Source organism: Oxyura jamaicensis, chromosome 6 (genome assembly GCF_011077185.1).
Source record: "Oxyura jamaicensis isolate SHBP4307 breed ruddy duck chromosome 6, BPBGC_Ojam_1.0, whole genome shotgun sequence".
Lineage (NCBI taxonomy): Eukaryota > Metazoa > Chordata > Aves > Anseriformes > Anatidae > Oxyura > Oxyura jamaicensis.
Genome location: NC_048898.1, coordinates 6652443 through 6675552, shown reverse-complemented (window position 1 = coordinate 6675552; position 23110 = coordinate 6652443). Strand labels below are relative to the sequence as shown.

At 40.5% G+C, this 23110-nt stretch overlaps 1 protein-coding gene across 17 annotated transcripts in view; it reads right to left on the bottom strand.

The window, feature by feature from the left end:
* Positions 1 to 23110, bottom strand: part of ANK3 (ankyrin 3) — a 357107-nt gene that overhangs the window by 12402 nt on the left and 321595 nt on the right. For 8 of the 17 annotated variants that reach the window (XM_035329362.1, XM_035329361.1, XM_035329364.1 and 5 more), the window contains 7 exons: positions 14821 to 22515; positions 14143 to 14217; positions 13115 to 13246; positions 11921 to 12064; positions 8849 to 8936; positions 6508 to 6886; positions 2939 to 3037 (listed from right to left, as the gene is read on the bottom strand). In XM_035329362.1, the coding sequence (XP_035185253.1) occupies positions 2939 to 3037; positions 6508 to 6886; positions 8849 to 8936; positions 11921 to 12064; positions 13115 to 13246; positions 14143 to 14217; positions 14821 to 22515 (8612 nt within the window). Of the gene's footprint in view, positions 1 to 2938; positions 3038 to 6507; positions 6887 to 8848; positions 9522 to 11920; positions 12065 to 13114; positions 13247 to 14142; positions 14218 to 14820; positions 22516 to 23110 lie in introns of all 17 variants that reach the window. The other 9 variants (XM_035329363.1, XM_035329366.1, XM_035329372.1 and 6 more) reach the window with 2 other exon arrangements.

Below are 23110 nucleotides of genomic sequence, written 5' to 3'. Positions count from 1 at the left end.
TGAAAAACAAGTTGGGAAAGAAGAACAAAGGCAATTAAGCAATTCAGTCCTGACAGTAACTGTGGAGGCACATTGCAAATTCTTTTTTTCCATGGGACTCAATTTATCCTCCAGATTTAGGTGTTACAAAACTTCATCCCTGCAGGCTATGTGAGTACCTCTGTTGCTTTTAATGCAGCACAGAGGCAGTAATGAATATTAACTGCAGTACAACAATGCTGACCCGTGTGCAGCTCTGCCTGGTGGAGGCTCCAGGTGCACCGTCCTCCGTGTCCCTTTGCTGCTGTTGGCGCAAGCCGGCAGAGCAGGCTCACGGCACAGGCACAGCACTGCCATCGAGTTCTGAAGCCTGTGCCCAGGCTTTGCAGATGTTCAAAATATTCTTTATTCCAGAGAAGACAAGCTCAACCCAGATTTCCAGGGCTGGCTCCATAGTGTATAAGACAATACAGGATAAGTGCTCCCAAGGCCCAGGCATGACTGCCAAAAAGCAGCTGGGCATTTCACCACTGGTGGGAGTCGCAGGCTTGCTGCATGGGGGAGAAGCCAGGAGGAAAACATCCCTGCACTGCTTCCTGTGCATCCGTCCCATAGCAGGAATATGTTTAGTGGGGAGCATCAGGAAACATAGGAGTAGAGGGACAGCCTGATTCTCCCCTCACTACTGCCCTGCACAACTGATGCTGGCTGAGCTGTGACATTTGGAGTGGGGTGCAGGGGCTGAGGAGTCAGGCGCAGCACCTGCTCGAAGGGTGCTCAGCACCAGCAAGCAAATGCAGGAGCCTGCTGGAGGCTCCCGACCACTTCTCGTGGTCCCATGGAAGGAACATGGGGGTCATGTCCTCCCTGCAGGCTGCGAGCTCTGCTCTGCAGTTCTGTGTGCTACATCCTGAGACCTCTTGCCTGAGAAGCTGCTCCTCACCCAGTGCCTGCCTTCTCTGTGACTTCAGTTCACCCGACTACTTCAGCTCCCAGGAATTCGCAAAAATTCATTGAGGTCCAGATCACTTCCAACTTCAAAGCCTGATCCCTCTATTTCATGCCATCAATTCATGAGCTATACATGATCAACATACACCTACGGAAACGGTTTCTCCCTTATCAAACTCTTTTTCTAAAAGGCCTGGTGACTGCTGCTTTGAAAATTTTTCATGCTCCATTTTAACCCCGTCTTAAGTTGCGGGGAGGGAGAACAAAACAAGCAGCAGAACAAGCAGCAGCAACAAATCATCAAAAAATGACAGAATTATCAGAGGTACTTTCAAATCTGCCCTGGTGCAGCACAGCCATGTCCCGAACAGTGCAGGTCTGGCCGCCCCCCAGCATGCACATTGTCCCCGAGGGCCCAGCTCCCTCTGCACGAGCTGCAGACTGCACCACTCTACACAACTGCTCTACTGTTGCTGTGTACGTGCAACCCCAAACGACACCACCCATTTAAAAACAATGTTCTATGCACTTCTCTAAACCCAGTGGATATACTTAGAAAGAAAATGAAGAGTGTCTTTTTCACCCTCTTTTGTACTCTGACACTTCCTGATGTCCAACCAGTGGACACTGAAATAGTTCAGACAAATTGGATGGCAAATCCCCAAAACAAGCTGACTATGCACTGCCTTTACCATTTTCAGCCCACTGATGCTTTATGTCTTACCAGCAATGCTCTTACAGCGTTCAAGGGTCTGTGATCACCCTCAGGCCGCATGCCCCCATGTGAAAACAGAAACATTCCTATTTCTTGTCATGTCTTATCTGCAGAGGGAATTACCGCAGCAGGTTCTTCCTGTAAAAATGAGGTCTTGGATAAAACATTTACTACTGTTGAGCTCCTTTTTGCAATTATTGCCTAGTTCAGAATGGGAACACAACTAGTACACTGAAGAAATACAGGGTGAAGGCGGTCAGAAATGTCATTCTGCATCTTCCAAGTGTCTGTGTCTTGGAGAGATCAACGGCTGTGCATAGCAGCTAATCTGCCATCTGCATTTTACAAAAGGTGCAGAGCATGTGTATGTACCCTTCACTGAATGCACAAATAACAGCAACATAGGTAGGCGTCACTAATCATTACTGAAGTAACAATTATATCCTAAGCAAACTCAGCTATTGCTGTAATAGCACCACTGTGGCTGTTTGTCCTTTTCATGGCATTACTATGATTTTCTAATAAGAATCTAATAAATCCTGTAAATTACTGAGAATTAACATTGTTTCTGATGAAGAATTATTTTCTTATGCTATATGCTCAAGGCAAACACTACCATACTATGCGACCGTACAAGAAACTACATGAGGGCAAATGCAATCATTTGTCTCCACCACTGTTATTAGCATATAAAGTATGTTGTGCTAGGGCATCTGTAAATAAATACACTAAAGAAAGCCTACTGAAGGCGATGCAAGGCCTCTTATTAACTACAGAAGGTTTCAAATCAGGATCACCTGCTACTTTGGAGAGGCTTTCCAGAACACACCAGGCCCTCTGGATGACAACATTCAGCCAGAGTACCTGGCCCAGACTCTCCTATATCCCACTCTTGCACATTCCTGACTTTTTTTTTTTTTTGGTAAACTTGTAATTTAGATATTTTTTTTTAGAAAAGAGAAAAAATGAAAAAAATGTGTCAGCCATATCTGTCTGTAATTCATTTTGCTCTGCATCAGACCAACACACTGCATCTAGCTGCAGTCTTTAAGATGGCATGCAAAACAGTGAAGAACACAACATGCCATGCAGCACAGTAGTTTTCCAGCAGAAGACAACCATAAACCTCTGGGTTAAGCAAGGAAAAGCCACGTAGCATTTGGTTATAAAAACAAACTGGCATGGAAAGCATATACCAGAGGGACTCCATTATGCCAGAACTGACATTCTCACACGGCAGTCCAAACCCACATCCATGCCAACGTCGCCTCAAGAACGCGAATCACAAAATACCTTCAAAATCAACCGCCGTCGATAAACTCTTGTAGTAATCCTCTGCTCCTCACCTGAGCTTGAATCACTCTGAATCTCACTGTCACTGTCACTATATTCCTAATAAATGCAGTTTTAGTACATTTGAACAGCACATTTGCAAGACACAACGTGCTATCAGAACTACAAGAAGAAAACAGAGGTTATCATGGACAACATTTTTCCTGTCTGTATTTATATACATAACTTGCAGTCTTGCTCCTAAAGTATGTGATGGGAGGCCTTTTTGTTCTTTGATATCCTGTAGAGCTTGACAAGTATACCAGGTATGGAATATTGCAGCAGCTTTTAAGCCTAAGAAAATAGTATTTGGAATGCATCTAACCTCATACATTTCTTTATCTTAGTAGTTAAAAACATTGTATGCAGAAAAACCTGTCATAACTGCTTGCTGTTTCCTCCTCAAAAATTAACAATTCAGACTAATTACATGGATTCACAAGGTATGGAAGTGAATTCCCTTACAAAGAAAGGCAACGGTCACACAAAGACTCGGTGGCCCACCTACCAAAGACTAAAAATAAGCATTTTGAAGACCTTCTCCATGTAAGTGGTTTTCCTACTCGGTATTTAACTATTTTTAAATGGCACTAGCTGATGTGTGAAGCACAATCATCTGTGTTTTTTAAGAATGGAATTGGCAGAGCTCAGCTCAGGCCAGGTCAGAAGCCTGGTACTGTGTAGCAGCTGCATCTGCTCCGTCCTGGGGCCCTCCGACAGCCATGATGCTTTCCCCTGCAAAACCCACAGAGCTCTTGGGCTCTGGGGCTGAGCAGCTGTGTGTGCACATGGTTGGCAGAGAAGGCTTTGATGAAGTAGGCTCAAACTACTGTTTTCTGAACAGAGAAATTGGACAACTTTCTCTATAATAACTCAACAGCATCCCAAAACTGACTCTAAAACATGTACAGTGGATATTGCTAACTGCATCTCTGTTTTTTTTGTTTTGTTTTGTTTTTGTTTTTTGAATCTGTCCCAAGACATCCCAAACCAGAAGCACTTCTCAGAAATGATGTGTCAAGTAAGAGTAGGTGGGCGGTGGAGAAAAAGAAAAAAGGGCTATGTAACAAAAAGCAGTTGGGGCAGGATGACAGTACTCATCTGCACACAAAGTCTCCTGCTGTCTTCTGACACTAGCCAAATATATCAATACAAAAAAAAACACCCAACGCAATCCTGAACAAGTAACAGGAAGCAGAGGATTCCCAAGAGGGCACAAAGGTTTTTGGAAGAAGAGTGGTTAATAAACAGCTTCAAGTGTTTTAGCCCTGCCAAAACTCTGACACTGGGAGTCACCGTGACCACAGGACGTTACATCTTTGGGGTAACAGAACAACTGCGCTGGACTCCTCTCATTTCCAAAAGTCACTTGAATGGGATGCTTGATCACTGACAGAGCATTACATGGCCTACACTGTCACAGCACTGCTTTTTTAAAATTTTTGCCATGAAGCCAACAATTCATTTAATCCACCTCACCAGGCAGCAGCCCAGTACCTATGGACCAAGTTTATCTTCTGGTGCAGAACTGTGTGCCAAACACTGATACAGGCCCCTCCAGGCAGGTGAATGCTTACTACTTCTTAGATGTTTCCCACATGGTCACAGAAAAAACTGCTAACATTAGGAAGTCATTTTCTTTTGTTCCCCACTTCTTTCCACAGAAATGAATCTGCTTCTTTCAAACCTTTACCCCTTTGAGGCTCGTTTCTGAAGAATGCCTTCCAGAGACACTGCAATTGAAACTTTTCTTTTTTCATGACAACATACAAAGTATCTCCCTATGAATTGGACGCAGAGTAATTAAACTACCGACTTCAAGAAGATTAGGTGAGAGGCTCAGGTTTAGAAATTACATTGTTTTCTGATACCAGTTGATTCAAAGACCATGTCCATAAAAAAGACTTGTTACTTGGAAGATAAGATTATCACCCTTTACCAAGAAAGCAAAAGTAGTGCAAAAAGCGCACGTATGAAATGCACACACTTATTCTTACCAATCCAGATCCAAAAGTGAAGACAAAACAGAAGTGGATGACAACTTCTCATTGATGGGAATCCAGAGCAGGGAGTGCACCACTGCTGCACACCCCCCAGCAGGTGTTACAGGGCGCTTCTATGCTTATCCCTGTGTTTAAACTGAGCATGATGTCATCAACCCAAGGTCTGCCCCAAAGCCAAATAAAGGAACTCTGATGTCTGCATTTAGCTGCCTTTGCATCAGGCTCTCACTTTTTTTTTTTTTTTTTTTTTTTTTAAGTATTCAGTAATTAGTGAGCATTAGGAAAGATCTTTGCTGCTTTAACTATGTCACGAATTAACAACAAGATAATAACAATCATACACTGCATAACTGGTGAGACTGATTATGGTACTATCTAATAAAAGAACTCTTGATTGTATAATGGAAAGAATTGTTTAAAACGAAGTAATTTAAACTTGAATGATTTATTGCAGCCCACCACAGCTGACATTTTTATTGTGCTACAATAAAAAAATGCCACATCATGTAGAAGCAAATGCATCTACTAAAGTGCATCACTTCCAGAAGTTCTAGTCTCCTCCTGTACTATACCCAAGAAAAGACAGTATCAGTAAAGAGAGAAATGTAGAAGAAACTCAGTAGTTCCCTATTTCACAATCACTGAGCCTAGGGATTACCCACCAGCCCCAATCCCTACACTGGGCTATAAGCAATTCCTTGCATCAATTTTACTGTTAAGCTTCTGGGAAATAAATACAAGCCATTGAGAAACCTATTAAATTTTTCGTTGTCTGAAACCAACTTAAAAGTGAGACACTATAATACAGGTACGGATGTGCAAGCCAGGCAAGGTAGAACCAAAGGAGAGCCCCTCAGCAGTATTTTAAGAACAAACCACCATCTGGAAAAGTGCTTTATACATTGGCACATCTTTTGATTCCTCTTGGCTGGATGCACTTCGGAGTTGGAATGAATGAAGCCAAAGAACAAAATATATGGAAGAGATTAGATTTTACTCAAGATTTATTTTCCTGCACATTAACAGAATAAAAAAATAATAAGGAAAAATGCAGGGGTGTTAGGGACAAGGAAGAAGATAGAGTACCTCTCTTTGCTCACCTCAATGTCACAAATAGAGATGAAAACAGTGGCATCACCTTTATGGAAGCAGCTCGAGGACAGCCGAGTGGTTTGGCACTGGCTGCACAGGTGGTACTTAGGCAGGAGGGGGGCCTGCTCCCCAGAGATGCAGGACAGCAGTCACAACCTGCTCTAACCTCTTCCAAGGCTCGGGGCCCCTTAAGAACAAGATCATGCAGCCCTGGTTGGCTCCTCTGCCTGCTCCGACTACATTTTGTTCTATTTACACCGCAGAACATAAATTTCCACTAATTTCCAATTTTCTTAATTTAGTAATAAATAGAAAATGCATAAAGAAAGATTAAATAAACCAAACCACACCTGGCAAAATGTTACAAGTCCTATAAAAATTATGTTAAGCAATAGGGACTCCTCAAGCAGTTAATAATTACAGGACACACTGTACCTTCTGTTCAGACATTACTGCTCCCTCCTCCTCTTGGATGCTTGCTCTTGGCTTGCCATCTTCTGAAGAACTCCAGCTCATCTTCTTCACGCTGACAGGCACAGATGTTTTGTTGCCTTCTGTTGTTGGCTTGCTAGTTTCATCCAAAGATTTCTGATATGCTGTTGATGATAACGTTTGCTCATCAGTACCAGCTGAAAGTTGAGGCTTTGTTTTCAGGGTTTCTTTGTCACTGTGTTTTCCCACATCGTTTAAAGATTCTTGGACATAGGATTTGGTTTTCATCTCGGCTGTGGATTCAGAGAGGCTTCCATTTGTTTCCGGCTTCCCTGCTTCTCCTTTGACATATGAGGTAACAGAATCCCTACATTGGTCCGAGCTACAGGGGAAAAAAAACAGACAGCCATTCAGTGTTTAAATCACACTACAGGAGGCAGAAGCACTGAACCCCTTTACTGAGCCTTCACTCAGTGTGCACATTTCAAAGTAAAATTTTCAATTCAGTGTGCAAGCATCAATCTATTTAATAGCCTTGTCTTTGCATCACAGTATCTTCAGAAGCAATGAGAACATGGTGAATATTGGAAACAAGACCAAATATTATGTGTTAATTCCCTTCCACTTAAGGGAAAAAAAGAAAAAATGAAAAAGAGAAAGAAAAATACACAAAACCTACAATTTCCCTTTTATAATCACATGAGATAAATCCTCAAGGCAGTAATTCTTTAACTTGTTCTCTAACCAAGGAGGTGAACAAAGTATCTGTTACTCTGCAGTTACTAATAATTTTGGTTATTTTCCCCTCCAATTGCAGTACCTGTACTCCAAATAACTCATCCATCTTAAAAAAAATATTAGTACTCAAGAATAATTCCTCAGTACAGTTTCAATAATATACAGAGCCGACAGCAAGAAACATTACTACGAGATAGAAAGCTCTGGCCAAAAACTTTGTCTCAGATTACCTACGGACAGGTTTAACCTGCACTTCTGATGCACAGTTTTCTATTTTGCTTACATTTCAAATAAACAGTTGGACCGTACACGTGAAAATACTACAGCTATTTGCTGGCAAAACTGTTATAGAAGATAGCAAATTGAATTCATCTAGCTAGAAATGTACAGGCCATCTTCTAAGGAAGGCCTTTTACTTCTAGAAGAGATATTCTATTAATTGAATAGAGTATAGAAGGCAGAATAACAAGCATTGCTTAACATAACAACAGAAATCACATCGCTAGTAGATCAAGTGCTTTATGGCCTTGATAGAAAAATCAGCTTGCTGCAATCAACGGCCATGTTCCCACTTGATGCAGTAAGAGTACCTCATGCTACCTGGAACCCTTAAACACTGAGTCAAAGATGCAAAGGATATAAACTGCTGACAGAGAGAAAATCACTCTGCAGACAGTCATTCTCTGCTGATTTACACCTCATGCAGAGCTGGCTCCTTCCATTAGTAATCAGGGAAGCCAAGTTCAAAAAGCAGATGATCTTCACCCAGTGGGTACCAGTATGGCCAAACATGCCAATACGTACTGTAAATGCTGAAAACTTATGTAGGTCCAAAGGGAGGCTGCCAAAACTCATGCAAGAGAAATACGTTGAGGATAAATATGTAGAAAACATTCACCAACTTAGCAGGTCATTATGCTGAAAGCAAATTGACCTTGGGAAAGTAGAGGACGAAAAAATAGCATTTTTTTCCCCAAGCATCCTTTTCAGTCATTGTTGGGAGGCAGTATATGGGACGAGATGGATTTGGTGTTGTCTGTCATTCTTACCTTCCTATGACTTGCATCTCATCTCCTAAAACATCAAGTAAATTAGCTTGACACAACACACTTAATTAAGTGTAATAAAACCAGTGACAATTTAAAAATTGGGTTATGGAAAAGTAATGACTACTTGAGGGAAAGCAGAGAGATGCCATGAAAAGGGTGACTGCTAAAAAGGTACTCTAGAAATAAGAGTAATGCAGTATTACAGTTTCAACTGATATACATTTAATAGCCCCACATTCCATCTATGCCTGCTTAGATTCCTTCAAAATGGAAATACACAATTACAAAAAACGTGAAAAACAGTATTATCTTGAAAATGTAATAAAAACTGATCTTATGTTAAGCATGAAACCTGCTATATATCCATGTTTAAAGTTAAAGGCGTTTCAGGCCTAACTGAGTTAAGCACCGCTTTTTCTTCAAAATACACATGCATATATGTATATAAACACATCCACACAGGGAACTACAGAACCACAGCCTGAGCACTGCTTCTGAAGGTGAAAGCAGTGCAGTGAGGCTTGCTTACATGCACACCTTTGTAAGCAGATACTCACCTATCATCCAGACGATCTAGCAGGCTACCACCTATTCTGCGTCCCGACGTTGGTGGCTCAGTGACACTTGACGAGTCGGTTTGCCAACCTGTAATTGAAGACATTTCGCGTTCTGCTTGCTGAACACCTTTAAGAATTGACCATACTTTCTCTTCCGTCATCTCCTCAGACTCAGCTCCTTCTTCCAGATGAATGTCCTCAAACAGAGATTTAAACTTTTCTTCCGTCATCTCCTCATCACTACCAGACTTTTCTCTCTCAGGCTGTTCAGTCCTTATTCCTGTTTTGCTAGTCTCTTCGCTCTGCCTTTGTTTAGCATCCTTTGGTATCCCGCCATAACTACCAAGATACCGCGGGTAATCTTTAAGGTCCACTTCCTCCAACTGGCTCTGGCCTACAGAAATATCTTTAGGTGTTCCTTCTCTAGGCACTGAGAAATCGAGTTTGCTGTCGTCCAGAGAAGTATCTTCTTCAGTCACCACTGGCGGTGCTGCTGCTGTACCATCTACATGTCCCTGGGAGGTCACTACCACGTCACTCAGTCTACTGGGAGTTCTAAGGGGTGACTCTAGGCTAGAGGTGTCGCTAAAGAAATCGTCCTGATGGAAGGGGGTGGGTGGCACAAAGCGCAACCCAGTGGGAGTTTCCAGTTCCACTTGAATGGAGGGATAACCTAAGGAAGACAGCACATTTGGACTAACTGGGATGAAGCATGGAGCAACGAACCAGCAAATGTCAAATGATTCATGAATTACATAAAGTATGAAAACTGTGAAGATGCGGATTAAGAACAAATGCAGTTCTGATAGATTCATTTACTTTGATCTAATTAGATAAAAAAAAAATGAGCACTGCCAAAATAGCTAGTACAGCAAAGCCGGTACTTCTGAGTATTTTGTAAATAGTCTGTCAAGATTTCAGCAATTTTTTTTTGCAGCCATTTGAACATTTTCAAGCTATAGCAGATTGCCTTATGAGCATGCAAGGAAATAAATGTGGACAGGGGTGGCTGTCCATTTATCCAACCCAATATCTTGCAGCCAAATTGTGTATAGCTTTCTTTCCCAGTTTTTACTTCCTTGAATTTGGAAGTTTAATAAATAAACTTTAAAGACAGAAGCAGATCAAAACATAGGCCAGCCACTTCTTTACAAGTAGGTATTATTTTTAAAACAGGTCCACATTTTTAACATACTTATACCAAAAAGTACACAACACTAGCAATACAATGCTACTAGTCTATATCTCCACGTAACCACAGAGCCACAAGAATGGAACAGTTAAAGAACAAGGAACAGAAATGGATCTCAATGAGGATAATAAAGAATAGTAGATCTAAATATGCAGCAGGATAAAAAACTAAAAAGGGAATTTAACAAAGGGATAAGAAAACACAGGGAGAGCTATATGAATATTTCAGGTACAGTAAAGCTATACAGGTGAGAGGACTGTGGTGAGTAAGGAGATCTTGGTGATCTTGGAGACTGAGGTGATCTTGGCGACATGGGTACAATCAGATACACTGATCAAATAAAGAGAGAAAAGAAAAGGAAATTGATGAAAACACAGGAAAATCATACGAAAGGATTAAACTGAATATAAATATAAAATGACAACAAAATCCGAAATTTTCTCCAGCAAATTATAGGTTGGGTAACCTACAAGAGGAAAAAAATACATTGTGTGGGGGTTAACTGGCCATTGTGCTGCTTGCAAAGGGAGGTGCATTTACAGGGTTGTTTTTTCTTTTCTTCTTTTTCCTTTTTTTTTTTTTTTTATTTCCTGAATCAGCTGAGAGAAAGGTAAAGGTGGTCTGGTCTTGGTGAGGAAAGGAAGCTTGAGGAAGGCTCAGAGAAGAGGAGAGACAGCAAGCAACTGCAGAAAAGCGTATTTTTTTCATAAAAATACTGATGCTACTATTGAAAGGCGCACGTAACATTTCAAGAGCAACTTTCTTAAAATGTCAACAGAACTTTTTTTCTGTAATGCAATGATTCAATGACCAGTAATGCTGCTCAGTAATGGAACACTGAGCTTATATGTTCTGACTACAAGAACATCCTACTAAAATACAGAGAGACTAATACATATTTGAACCAATTACAAAAAGCAAAGGAAATAGAACTCAAAAGAGAAAAGTCTTACTTAACAAGCTATTTATAATAAACTTGTCAAAAATGAAAGTAAAGGATGCAGCAACCCCATGCCCGTTAACTAACATTTAAAAGACAAAACAACAATATTTAGCATCTTCAACATGATGATAAATATTAAGTATACCTACAGCAATTCTGTTTTATAAGCAGAACTCCATTTATCCTTTTAAGATCTGGCTCAAAATTAACCTGCACAATTCTGTGCTCAGTGGGTACAGCTTCCATGTGAAGATCACTGCACGGTTCTATTCATTAGTAGGCTGACAAAGATACTCTCTCATGCAATAATAAAACATTTTCTTATTTTTCTACTGCCACTGTACATTTGGACAATAATGGTCCAAAATCACAAAAAAATTGTGAAAAACTCAAAATAATGGATGTTTATTTGTCTCAGGCTGGGTAGTAAACTGCACATTAACGTATCTCATGCAACTGCTACAGACTTGATTTGTTTTTTCCTTTTTCTTCAAAGAATTCTGTTACTTACCTAGACAGAAATCCAAAGAAAATATATATACATGTGTGCACTTGTATGTGTGTCTATTTCCAGCAAGCTTGGAAAGCATGCAATACCAAGCACATTAAAAATATGCTTGGGCAAGCATCAAAACACAATCACCACAGGAGAAAAAAAATCAGGTTTTGTCAACTGACACTGAGGCTGGTAGGAATAAGCTTAGGAATAAGCTCACTGAGGCGTGCATTTGTGGGATCCTGAGCTTATTCTCTGAGATGTTGATGTGCAACCTAAATATCATACCATGAGGAAAAACCCTTGACATGAAAACCAGTCACTTCTTTAGAATTTAATTTTTCCTTTTAAAAAAAAAAAAAAAAAAAAAACCACCATCTAGTTCATACAACATTATTGCATTAGTGACACTGAACTAAATATGACCATGGAATTCATTACCATCAATGGGATCGTGAAAAACGTTATTTTCATCTGCAAAACTTCTGGTGCCTGAAATATTTCCATAATCAAATATTGGTCCTTCCAATAGGGTCACAATATCTATTCGATTAATTTTTGTCAATACAGAAGTTAAGGCATCAGCTGAAAAACAAATAAGACATCAGGAAAAAAAGTTCAGCATTGCAGAACTGTGTAATTGTCTTTCTCAGTTGCAATCATATTTTGTTAATTAGAAGTTGCTTGCATACGTTTCTGTCCCAATGCCTTTGGTTCTAGCAAACTCCATTTGTCTAAGCAGACATTCTGCTGCCTACTTACTCAAGATATACACCTATTAAGATTCTTCCCTCCCCAAGTATAATCCTATTACAACACAAGAACCACAAAGAATAAGGTCAGGGAGTTCTTAAACAATATATTTACTTACTACTGAAACAAAATATCCTTTTACTGGAACATAAAGGGAACATACATATCCTTGTTACCATTCTACTTTGAGGAACAGAACAGGTAGCCACGTAGATAATAATGCATGTAAGGCTATTCATGCAGTACCTCCTGAAATCTCATTTACAATAATCCTGTGTTACAAAAACACAGTAACTTTTATGGTGCAAAAGATCCAAGTTGACTCAAATACCGTGTAGGGTTTTGTGGATTAGACAACTGTAACAAACACCACTGACCTAATGCAAAAATCAACCTTCTATTTCAATTTGAGCAGTTCAAGCACAGATAAAAATAGCAGAATTTGCCCTGAAACATGGCCTCAAAGAGATCCATTGTCCCAGTCACACCCGCCACTCCTTACAGAACGGTATAGCCTTGTCACAACCTGCAGTACTGCGAGACTACCTAAATTTCCAGGCAGCCTATTTCCATGTTTCACATTCCTTGCTACTGGCAAGTTTTCCCTAATACTTCCTTTGCTGGAATTTAAGTTTCTTACTTGTCCCATCAATTATGGATGTAGAGAACATATTATTTCTTTCTGCATATGTACTGAATAAATATGACACATCTCTGGCTTCTGGTAAAAATATAACTAAAACTTTTTTTTTTTTTTTTTTTTTCCATTAGTGGTTTGTGAAAGAAGTTCATTATGTTTTCTTCAATTTAACCTACTTAGAACAGGCAACATTTGGAACGGGCTATAATTTACAAACAACAGAAGTAACTAATTGAACTTACTTGTAGCATTTTTCCCATCTCTGGTAACCCATTTTTTTAATAACATGAAGCTTTGAGCAATAAGAGAATTTGGGTTTTCTACTCGGATTTGATTTATTTCATCCACAGAAAAATTCAGTTCTCTTGCCAGTTCTATATAGCAAAAAGAAAAAAAAAAAGGGAAAAAAAGGGAAAAAAAAGAAAACAACAAAAATACCAAACAAAGCATATATCTCTCAATTATCCTGTCAGGCTTAGAAATATTAACTTTCTTAGATCACACAGACATCGACAAGACTATCTGACATAAATGGGTATCTTAACAGATAATGATGAACGTGGCATTATACACTTACACTTTAATTTCCTAAGACAGGCACAATTCTGAATTTTCAATCACATCTCTTTGAGCTATTATTGTGTTTACACCCAGTAAGACACTTAACCAGAGTGAAGTAAAGCTCCGTGGAGGCCTCGTCACTGCTCACTGATAATGTGCTTATTCTGGTGACCATCATTCATTTGCGAGCTTGCTGTGCAGCTCGAGCACTAGCACTGTGATCACCTATGCCCAGGGAGAGTTGGCTGCTGCACCCATAAGCCCACGAAGGGCCAGCTCTGCACATCAGTGTGTGGAGGGTACAGTGGGTGTGTGACAAGGCAACCCCTCATGGCACCAAGCTGCTGGGACCCCTGCAAGTTCCAGTGCTCTGGCGAATTTGCTGTCCCGAGACACAGACAGCCCTGACCCTGAGCAGATAAGATTCTCTCAACTATTTGAGTGCAACATCTTGGGAGATGAATCATTTTAACTGTTTGCTCTGTCAGTTTCTGTCTGATTTATTGTGAGCCCGTAAGACGGTTCTTCACAGCTATTTTGTATTGGGCATCTTTGCCAAGCAATCTGCTGAATATTTTGGGAGGCTGGGTTCAGTGCAAATTCAAGAGAAGGGAGGCCTTCTCCTGATGGGGGACTTGCTGCAGCTTTTAGTAAAAAGACTACCTAAGAATGTAACAGCTGATTTCAATATAAAAGCAGAAAAGCTTACCTGTCCAGCTAAGTCCTAGGTGATCGGCTACAATTGCCATCCTTATATCTGTCCGTTCACATGGACTCTGTGGACCTGTGATTTACAATTTCTCGATTAAAAGGGTTTTGCACAGAAAACCATAATACCGGACAATAGTTTATTATAAATAATAGCTTTAATTCAACTAAGTTGCCGGTGATTATATTGTTTACTAGAATGGTCGTGTGTCCTAATAACCTACAAAGCACATTTTTTCACCTGTGTAAAGCCAAATGTCAAACTACATGATGTCGTGTAATGAAACCAAACATGCTGACAATCTAGCCATTAGACTGTACACAAGTTGTTCATTTACTGGTGGAAACCACCAAGTCCAGATTAACATCTATTTTCTCAACTTTGACAGAACAAATTTGCTGTCACAAAAGAAAACTTTCAATTTCTGAGTTACAACAATGTCTTTGGCATGCTTCACTAGCTTTCTACAGTACAGGATTTGTTTAAAGGAAGAAAGAAGAGTGTAAGACAGCACATACAGATGACAATGACAGAATGAAAACTACGGTTAAGTCACTCCACAGGCAATCACAACAGTTCATGCACTAGGATCAACAAGTTGAAAGTTTTACAAACTAGGCTTGATCTCCACGAGGTGAGCCATGAGAGCTCCAGAAACCTGACTGCCTTCATTCTCACCAGTCCTCTTACTCCTCCTCCTCTCACTGTCGGCCTTTTCAATCTTTGATTTTATAGATGCTGCCTCTGTTCTCATATCTCTAGCAGACTTCGATGTAATGGAAGGCTGGTAAACTTGAGTAGCTTCTGATAATGATGTGTTCCTTGATGTACTGTCTTCTTCATCATCAGAGACCTCTGACTGCATCTTTTTCTCTTCATCAGATAGACGATCCACAAGCTTTAATGTCTCACCACTAATTCCCTTAAAATATTCAATAGAATGTTTACATACCTCCCTAAGCTGATTTTTTCTTACTTTAACTGTTGTCATTGTGACGGAGGTAGATCTTACCTTTACTGGTAATTTAGAAGGAAGCTGTTTTGGTTTTTCTTTCTCTACCTGCTCTTGTTTTGGCAGGGCTGGAGGTTTTCTAGCTAGATGGCTCCTATGTGTATTTTTTACAGGAATCCTAGACCTTGCTTCTAGACAGGGAGGAGAATTATCTTGTTTTGCTTTGTCAGGCTTAATAGCCCGTCTCACTTTACTCCCTGCATTGCTTTGGACATTATTTTGTGGCAAGACTTCTTTTACTGAGCTGGCCTTTACAGGAAGTTTTGATTTTCCTCTAGTCCCTACCAACTCTGTTGACTTTTGCTGCTCTCCGTGTGCTTTTTGCTTATCTCTTACTCTGTGTCCTTGTGTTGTCCCTGTACCTTTTCCTGAAGTGCTTTTCGCTTGATTAGCTTTCTGCAGGGAACATTTTGGTTCCAAATGTTCTTTTAGCACTATATTACAGGTAATATCATCTGTAGGGACAGCAGATGAATCCAAATTGTTGTTGTTATTAAAATTATCTTTTGGAAACTCAGTGTTTTCTGTTTGCCTACAGCTTGTCTGGCTAGAAGCTGAACTCGTAATCGCTTCTACGGTTTCATTTTCTAATCCCTGACCACTTGGCATCACAGCTTCTATCTTATCTGGCACTTCACCAGGGCCATCTTTCTTCAGAGTCATGGTGGAAGCAGAAATTCCCATTTTAATTGGTGTGCGCAATTTGGGATCAACTTTAGAAGCGTTTACTGCTGCCGATGATTTTTCCAGTGAGTTACTACCAAGTGTTTGTTCCATGCAATCTCCACTGGCCTGGATGATGGGCTTATGTTCATCTGCTGTTGTTTCTACTGGTCTCTCTAGGTTTGTTTCTACAGTGTTGTCCCCTGCCTGTGGCTGTGTGATGGCAGTGACTGTACTTTTATCCCCTTCCCCCTTGTCCCCTGACTTCCCTTCAGAAGTATGCTCACCAATCTGAAAAAATTGGAGTCTTTCTTCAACAAAATCCCTCTTGCTCATGTCAATTGCACCACTGCGAGTCATCTCAAACATCTTCCCTTCATGAAATGGGAAGGGGTTGGGCTCGCTAGTTGGCGTACTTTCATCTGTTGGAGTTCTGGCTGGAGTTGTATCAGGTGTTGTTGCTTGAGATCTGTCTTCCACTGCCAGACCAAATGGCTTAGCCTCATCATCCCTTGATTTAGTCTCAAACACTTCGTCGTCACCTCGGTTATTGGACCATGGGTCAAAATCTAGACTCTTAGTGGCCACTGTTTTGAAAGGTGTTGCAAATTCTTCATCTACTTTGTAACTGAAATACGAATCGGGAAACACAGTCCTGTCAGGGTGTCTGCCTTCCAAAGTGAAAAACTGTGCCCCTGACTTCTGTTCGCTTTTATCTCCGGCCTTTTCAGAAGCTTGACCCTTCGAAGGCACCTTGTCTTCTTCAGGGCCTACCTTGCCTTCCTCCTCAATGACTTCAAGTTTACTCTGGCTAAAGCAGCGATCAGTCTGCTTTAGAATACCTTCTGTAGTCCATACGTCCTTTTTGGTTTCAACTGCTGGACCTGCAAGTTTAGAATCACTCTCAGTTAAACCATCATCTTCATCTTGCAAATCATAACCGTCAAGAGAGTCAATCTCAGTCGCATCGGTATCATGGGAGAATTCTGCAGTGGTTGCTATGGAACACTCTGTGACAGACTGGTCATTATTATTCCCATTTTGCACTACATCATTCTGGGGTGAATCAAGCCCAACGTCAAACTCACTAGGTTTCCCAGAAGTGGGATGTCCTAACTCTTTCTGTTTCTCAACCTTTTCGGGGGCTCTGGGTTTTGAGGTTTCTTTCTGGTCATCTTCTAGTTCTTTCAGTTTGAATGTATATTTTTTAAGCGGAACTGGTTGATAGAGAGATTCGTCGTCACTGGAGTCACTGACATCTGCTCCCGGTGGCACAGGAGACGGTGGCTGCACTCTTATAACTGGTTCAGCCAGTTGGTATTTGTCATGTTCATCTTGCAAGTTCACTTCTGTCATCTCCATTTCACTCTCAGTGGAATAGTGGGGCTTCTTTTCTGCCTCGCCTTGGTCTGCATCCAGTGGTGGAGGAGGAGGAAATTCAATGTAGGCAACTCTGTTACCTTTTGGTCTTTTGTTAGAGTCCTTATTTATATGATTAGGTAGTGATTTGTCAGTTTGTGGTTCCTCAACTTCTGCCTGTTTTACAGAGGTTGACTTAGCCTCTGCTTCCTCCTCTGATTCCTCAGACACCTCAGGTATAGGACTGGGCTTGCCAGGGATATATGCTATTAGTGAGTCAGGTGTTTTAGATGTAAACTCATAACTCACTTCCTCTGAACTTGGTGTTTCTGGTGTTAAAGGGCTTTTGCCAGAGCTATCTATAAAGGACACTTGTTCTAGGGTGTCATCTTCTGGACTACCTTGCGGAGAAGGAGGTTGTTTTTGCTGTCTAGCTGTGTAAAACGTCCCCCTTGTCTCTTGTACTGTCTTACTCTCCTGACTGACAATTTTTTTTATATTTCCTTGTTGCACCTCTTTCTCATATTGCTTTCCTACTTGAACAAAACTGACATAAACAGGTAAGGTCTTAATTTCTTTCACTCCCTCAGTACTTACTAATGGTGCAACTTTATTCAAGTAATCACTGGCACTGGGGTCAACTAAGTCACTCAAAGGAGATTCCTTTCCTGGACTAAATTCTAAAGAATCTGGTGATTTGCTAGGGGACAACTCAGTTTCCTCAACAGGAGGACTTAGACCTATTGAGCTCTGCTGCTTGGTAACTTTTCTGATTTCTGAATGCTTTATTTGATCATCTTCCACATAATCAATCTGTCTCTCAACTTTCTCCTTAATCACAGCTGATTGGGATACTTTAGCTGAAAGTTGATAAACTCCATCAAGCATGGCTCTCTTCTCCTCAACAATCCTGACTGGAATATGGGACACAGCAATTTCTTCTTTCCTTTTGGATATTTTATCAGCTACTTCACCGTTATGTTCTCCCTCCCTGACAACAAATTCTCTGTATAAGACCTTTTTTGAGGGAGATTTTACAGTCAGTTCCTTCACTTCTTCCGAATGAATTCCATTTGCTGCCAATTTGTGCTCTGTCACAGTGATAAATTCACTTTTTTTGTCAGTTTTAGCTTCAACATGATCAACATGGTTTTCTTTTACTGTATCTGGAACCAGTACATGTGAAAGTTTTTCTTTTTGTGTTTTATGATTAGAAGTTCCAGGACTTTCCCATGTCCTATAGATTTTTTTGTCCCAGTGTCCCTTTGTTGAGTCTGAGCCATACACCAGGTCTTTTGTCTGCAGTTCTGAAAAGTATTCTGGCACACTTTTACTCGTTTCAGTTCTTTGCTTTTGTGTCTCTGAAGCACAAAAGTCTTCTATAGCTTTTCCTTTACCTGGAACAAAATCTTCCTGTATTTTCACCTCTTTCTGTAAAGCTGCGCTCCCATCAACGAGCTCTACTTGTTTTGCATGTTTCTCTCTGGAATAAAACTGATACACTGGTAACTTACTTTCTTGCAATTTCTTTACTGGAATTTTGGACTGACTGTCCAGTTTTTTTTCTTCTTGAGTTAGATCCTTACTCCTTGGGCTTATACTTTGTTCAAACTTTAGCCTAATGGAACTGAGCTTTGATTGCTTCAGCTGAAATCCAGTCTGTGAAACCTCAGGTACTCCAGTCTGCTGAGCACTCCCTTTGTGTTCCATAGTTTGTTTAGAGTCCTCTGCTGGTTGCACAAATATCCTTTTTTCAGGACTGCTGGGCAAACTGGACACTTTTCTTTCATCCACTTTGGGAAAACATTTCCCATCATGTGTGTATTGCTTTGCCTTACTCCATTCATCACCGGACGCTGGTAATTCAGAGAGCAGAACCTTCTCAGGGCTGCTGCTGGCAGAGCTCTGGCTAGAATGTATTTCTTTACCATTTCTTTTATGCTGCTTTTTCTCTGGAGACTGTAGCTCATCGTTCAACTTCTCTGTTTTATCCCGAAAAAACTGTGATACTTCAGTCAGTTTTTCTTCTGCCTCCTTAACAGTCCTGTCCACCCTGTCTTCATATATCAACTTTTCTCTACCTCTGTCTAATCTGTCCTCAGTAAAGCGCATCCACATCGCATGTTTTGGACTACTAACATCTCCAGTATAGTGTAACACTGTCACTTTATCATAATGATCATCTTTAGACATTTTACCCACACCATTTTCAGAAACATCTTTATAGATTTTGGAGAGAATCTCTTTTTTGGGGGCAGTAGCTACTTTTTCTCTGCATCGTTTATCAGACCCCTGTAACTCTGCACTAAGGGGTAGAGCATGGTCAGTAACTGACTCCTCAGTATCAGAATGAGAAACATCTAGCTTTTCTGAAAGAAGCATTTTCTCAGCAAACCTGTAAGACTCCCCTCTTAGTTCTGACAACTCATCATCATGGTATTCTATTGAGTGCTGACTCAAAAGCTTCAGTGTTTTGTAAGAGTCATCAGACATGAGTTGAGCAGAACTAGGGCGACTGTCTTCTTCCTGGGACACGGGAGTGTTAACTCTAGAGGATTCCAGATAAGAAGGAAGTGACTCTTCGGCTGTGAGCTCCTCTTCTTCTTGCTGACCTTGTTCATCTGAACAAGGAAAAGCATCATGTTTTTCCAACTCTTTTAAGTTAATATCTCCCCGAGGTAAGTCTTTCTGATATACATACATTTCTTTTTCTGGATGCTTTTTTGTTTCTCTAATAATCACTTCAGTAGGTTCAGCCTGATTACCTTTTTCAATATGGACCTCTATTATTCGCTCCAGTTTGGGTTTCATTTTGCTGTCCTTCTCTGCATGTTGTGGTGAAGTTTCAGCAGACTTGCTAACATCGGATGTTACTGATGATTTATGTTCAAACAGACCTGCTAGTTCTTTGGAAGGGTCACGTCCAGACTGAAAGGCTTTCATTATGTCATGAACAGACATTGTTTCCTCAATTCTTTCAGATGTGCTTTCGGTGCATGGAGGTTTATGATAAACCATTCTAGTCGTCGTAGTGATATGAGTTTCTTCTTTTACTCGGACACCTTTGCTAAGGACACATTTGTGGTCATCTTCCTCACTGCTGCTGGCTTTCATTTGAAATGCTTTAACCTTCTCTTTAATAGACCCAGCAGGCTTTTGCTCCAGCTCCATAAACGTAGGTGCAGGTTTCGAGGCTGGTAGTTCCTCTGCTTTCTGTTCTGGAATTTCTTCAGATGACGGTTCGTAGCTGCGGATTACATGAACTACTTCAGTTCTTGTTTCTGTAATGACGGGAGGGATGGGTACATCATGGAAAAGGGGTTTGGGTCCTGTGCTTTCAGCACTTTGTGGGGCAGAAGGTGTCTTTTCACTCCTTGTTTCAAAGCCACTGTCAGATAAGGGACTTTTATCTTGATCATGTTGAGAAAAGTCATCCGGAGACTCTAAAATTGTATCTGTTCCAAAAAAGGAATCTGCAATTTTACATAACTCCTTTTCTGATGTTGAAGGCCTCATGGAGGCTGGAGGCATTTTAAGCTTATGTTCCTGCAAAGCAATAGCTGGTTTTAAAATGCGTTTTTGTCTCTCTTCACCTTCTTTTTTCCCCTCTTCAAACTTGTACTTTATGTTTGTTAATGAACTGCTACCAATATCATTTGCTAAGTAATCAATAACTTTTGACAAGTTATAATCCTTTTCCGACATGGTTTTAGTTTTAATTTGGACCTTCTCTGGAACAGATATAGGAGTTGTCAAAGCTTGCTGTCTCGCTTCATCAATCTCCTCTGTACTGAACTCTACCCAGTCATCCTCAGATAGGTGTCCTTGATCACTTTTGGATACTTTAGCCGACCCTTTACTTTCTAAACACACATCTTTTTTCAGTATCTCACTAACTTTTACTAAGTCCTCTTTTACTTTCTCAACAATTTTAAAGGGCTCTTCATCATCAATTCTACCCTCTTTTGGTATCTCGGGTTGGAACGGTTTGTCCTCTGTGACATCTGTCTGCAGTATTGCAGTCATTCTTATTAGATCCTCCTTCATTTCAGCAACATCTTTCAGTATCTCCTGACTGGAGGATAAAGAAGATGGTGTGGACAATTTGAGAGCAGAGGGTGTTAAGAACAAGGATGATTTTATTGGAGAAGAAGTTCGATTATAGGGAGGCTGTGTGCGTGCCTCTGTAGTCAATGTTTTAATAGGTGACAGCAACGCAGCAGCTGATTTTGTAAGTGGAGATGACTCTGGGAGCTTCTTTAGTGCTGGTTCAGACAAAACATTGACTACAGAATATACTGGCACTGTTATTGTTGATGAAGTTACGGATGAGGTAGTTGCTGATATTGACCCAAGGGCTGTATACAAAGCACCTGCAGGAGGAGTTCTTATTGACTGGAAAGCTGATGGTGCTGAAGACACAAATGACCTGAGTGGAGAAAATGACATTGTTGAAGCAGTTGAAAACACTCTCTCAGCTGTGTCAGCAACTGCGCTAGCAGCACAACTTGCAGAATGTGCAGCTGCAGTGATCTTGTCTTGAAAAACAGCTGCAGCTTTGGATCCATTTATTAGGTTGGAAGAAGATGGGTATTTCAGAGGTGACACAGATCCATTAAGCAATGGTACATCTGTGTGCCCAGCTACATGTTTTGCTGGCGACGAGAGAGACGAGGCCATCATGACCTTAGAGGATGAAACAGCATCAACTGCTGACTTAGCAGGTGACACCACTGACTTTAGAGGGGACGATAAAAGTGAGGATGCTGATGTGATGACCGATTTAAGAGGCAAACTTGAAGAGTACATGTTAATGTTGGATTTGGGGGATGCTGGAGGCGTCATGGTTATGGATGATCTCTCCAAGAGAGACCCTGCTGTAGTCACTGGAGATGTCCGAGAGGGGAATGTGGTAGTGGATGCCAGCCCTTTTAGGCTAGCAGCTTCTGTCACTGCAGGAGCTCTGACGAAAGAGCCTGAAGTAACCTGTATATTGTATGGAGGCTGTGATACCACAGTTTTTATTGGTGAAGAGATTGTCCGAAATGATCTAATCGGAGATGCTACATCACTAACAGATTTAACTGAAGATGTGGTAGAAGCTCCTAATGTGGATTTGATTGGAGAAGCAGAAGAAACAGACCATATTGATTTTAATGGGGAAGCTGTAGGAGTGTTAGAGGAAGAGCTTGATAAGGAAGTGAAGCCTGATTTGGTTTGCCCAGGCACTGTAATTGGAGCTGTTGTCCATGACTGATATGGCCGTGTTGAAAAGAATGGCTTGTATGAGTAAGTAGCAGGTAGGGATCTTGTTGCTCCTGCACTCCGTTCAACTGTTTCTTAAATTGTTAAATTAAAATCAAACATAAAATCAACAAAAATGGTTGAAAAACAGAGAGACCAGAGAAGAAAATTGGTCAGTAAACGTTGTAATATTACAAAAAGCAAATACAATTGTTTGCATGAGTTGGGATGGAGGAGGCAAAAGAAGATTAAAAAGGAAATAAACAAATAGGAATGAACCATATACTGACAATTGGTTCAAAACAAAAAGCAACGTAAAATGAAAGACAGAAAGCACATTGCAACCAAGTCTGCAAAAAATGAAGAACAGAAAACACAAAGAAGGAATCCACAAGGTAAAAATAAAAACCACATCAAAAATTCTTCTCTTACTTCCTATTGACTTTCTGATGTCGTAATTCTGAAATATTTGTATCAGTTCTATTTTGCCTGTTTAGGTATGTCTTTGAATTGCACAACTATTAGAATTATCCTTTTAATTATTTCTGTTGTTGTCATTCTATTCAGATATTGAACCTATACAAAATATAAACCTGTGTAACAAGACATTATATATCTAATTTTATTTTATTTTTTAAACCAGTAAGAACTATTTCATGCAGAACCCAAAATTCCTTTAAGTGACAGGCA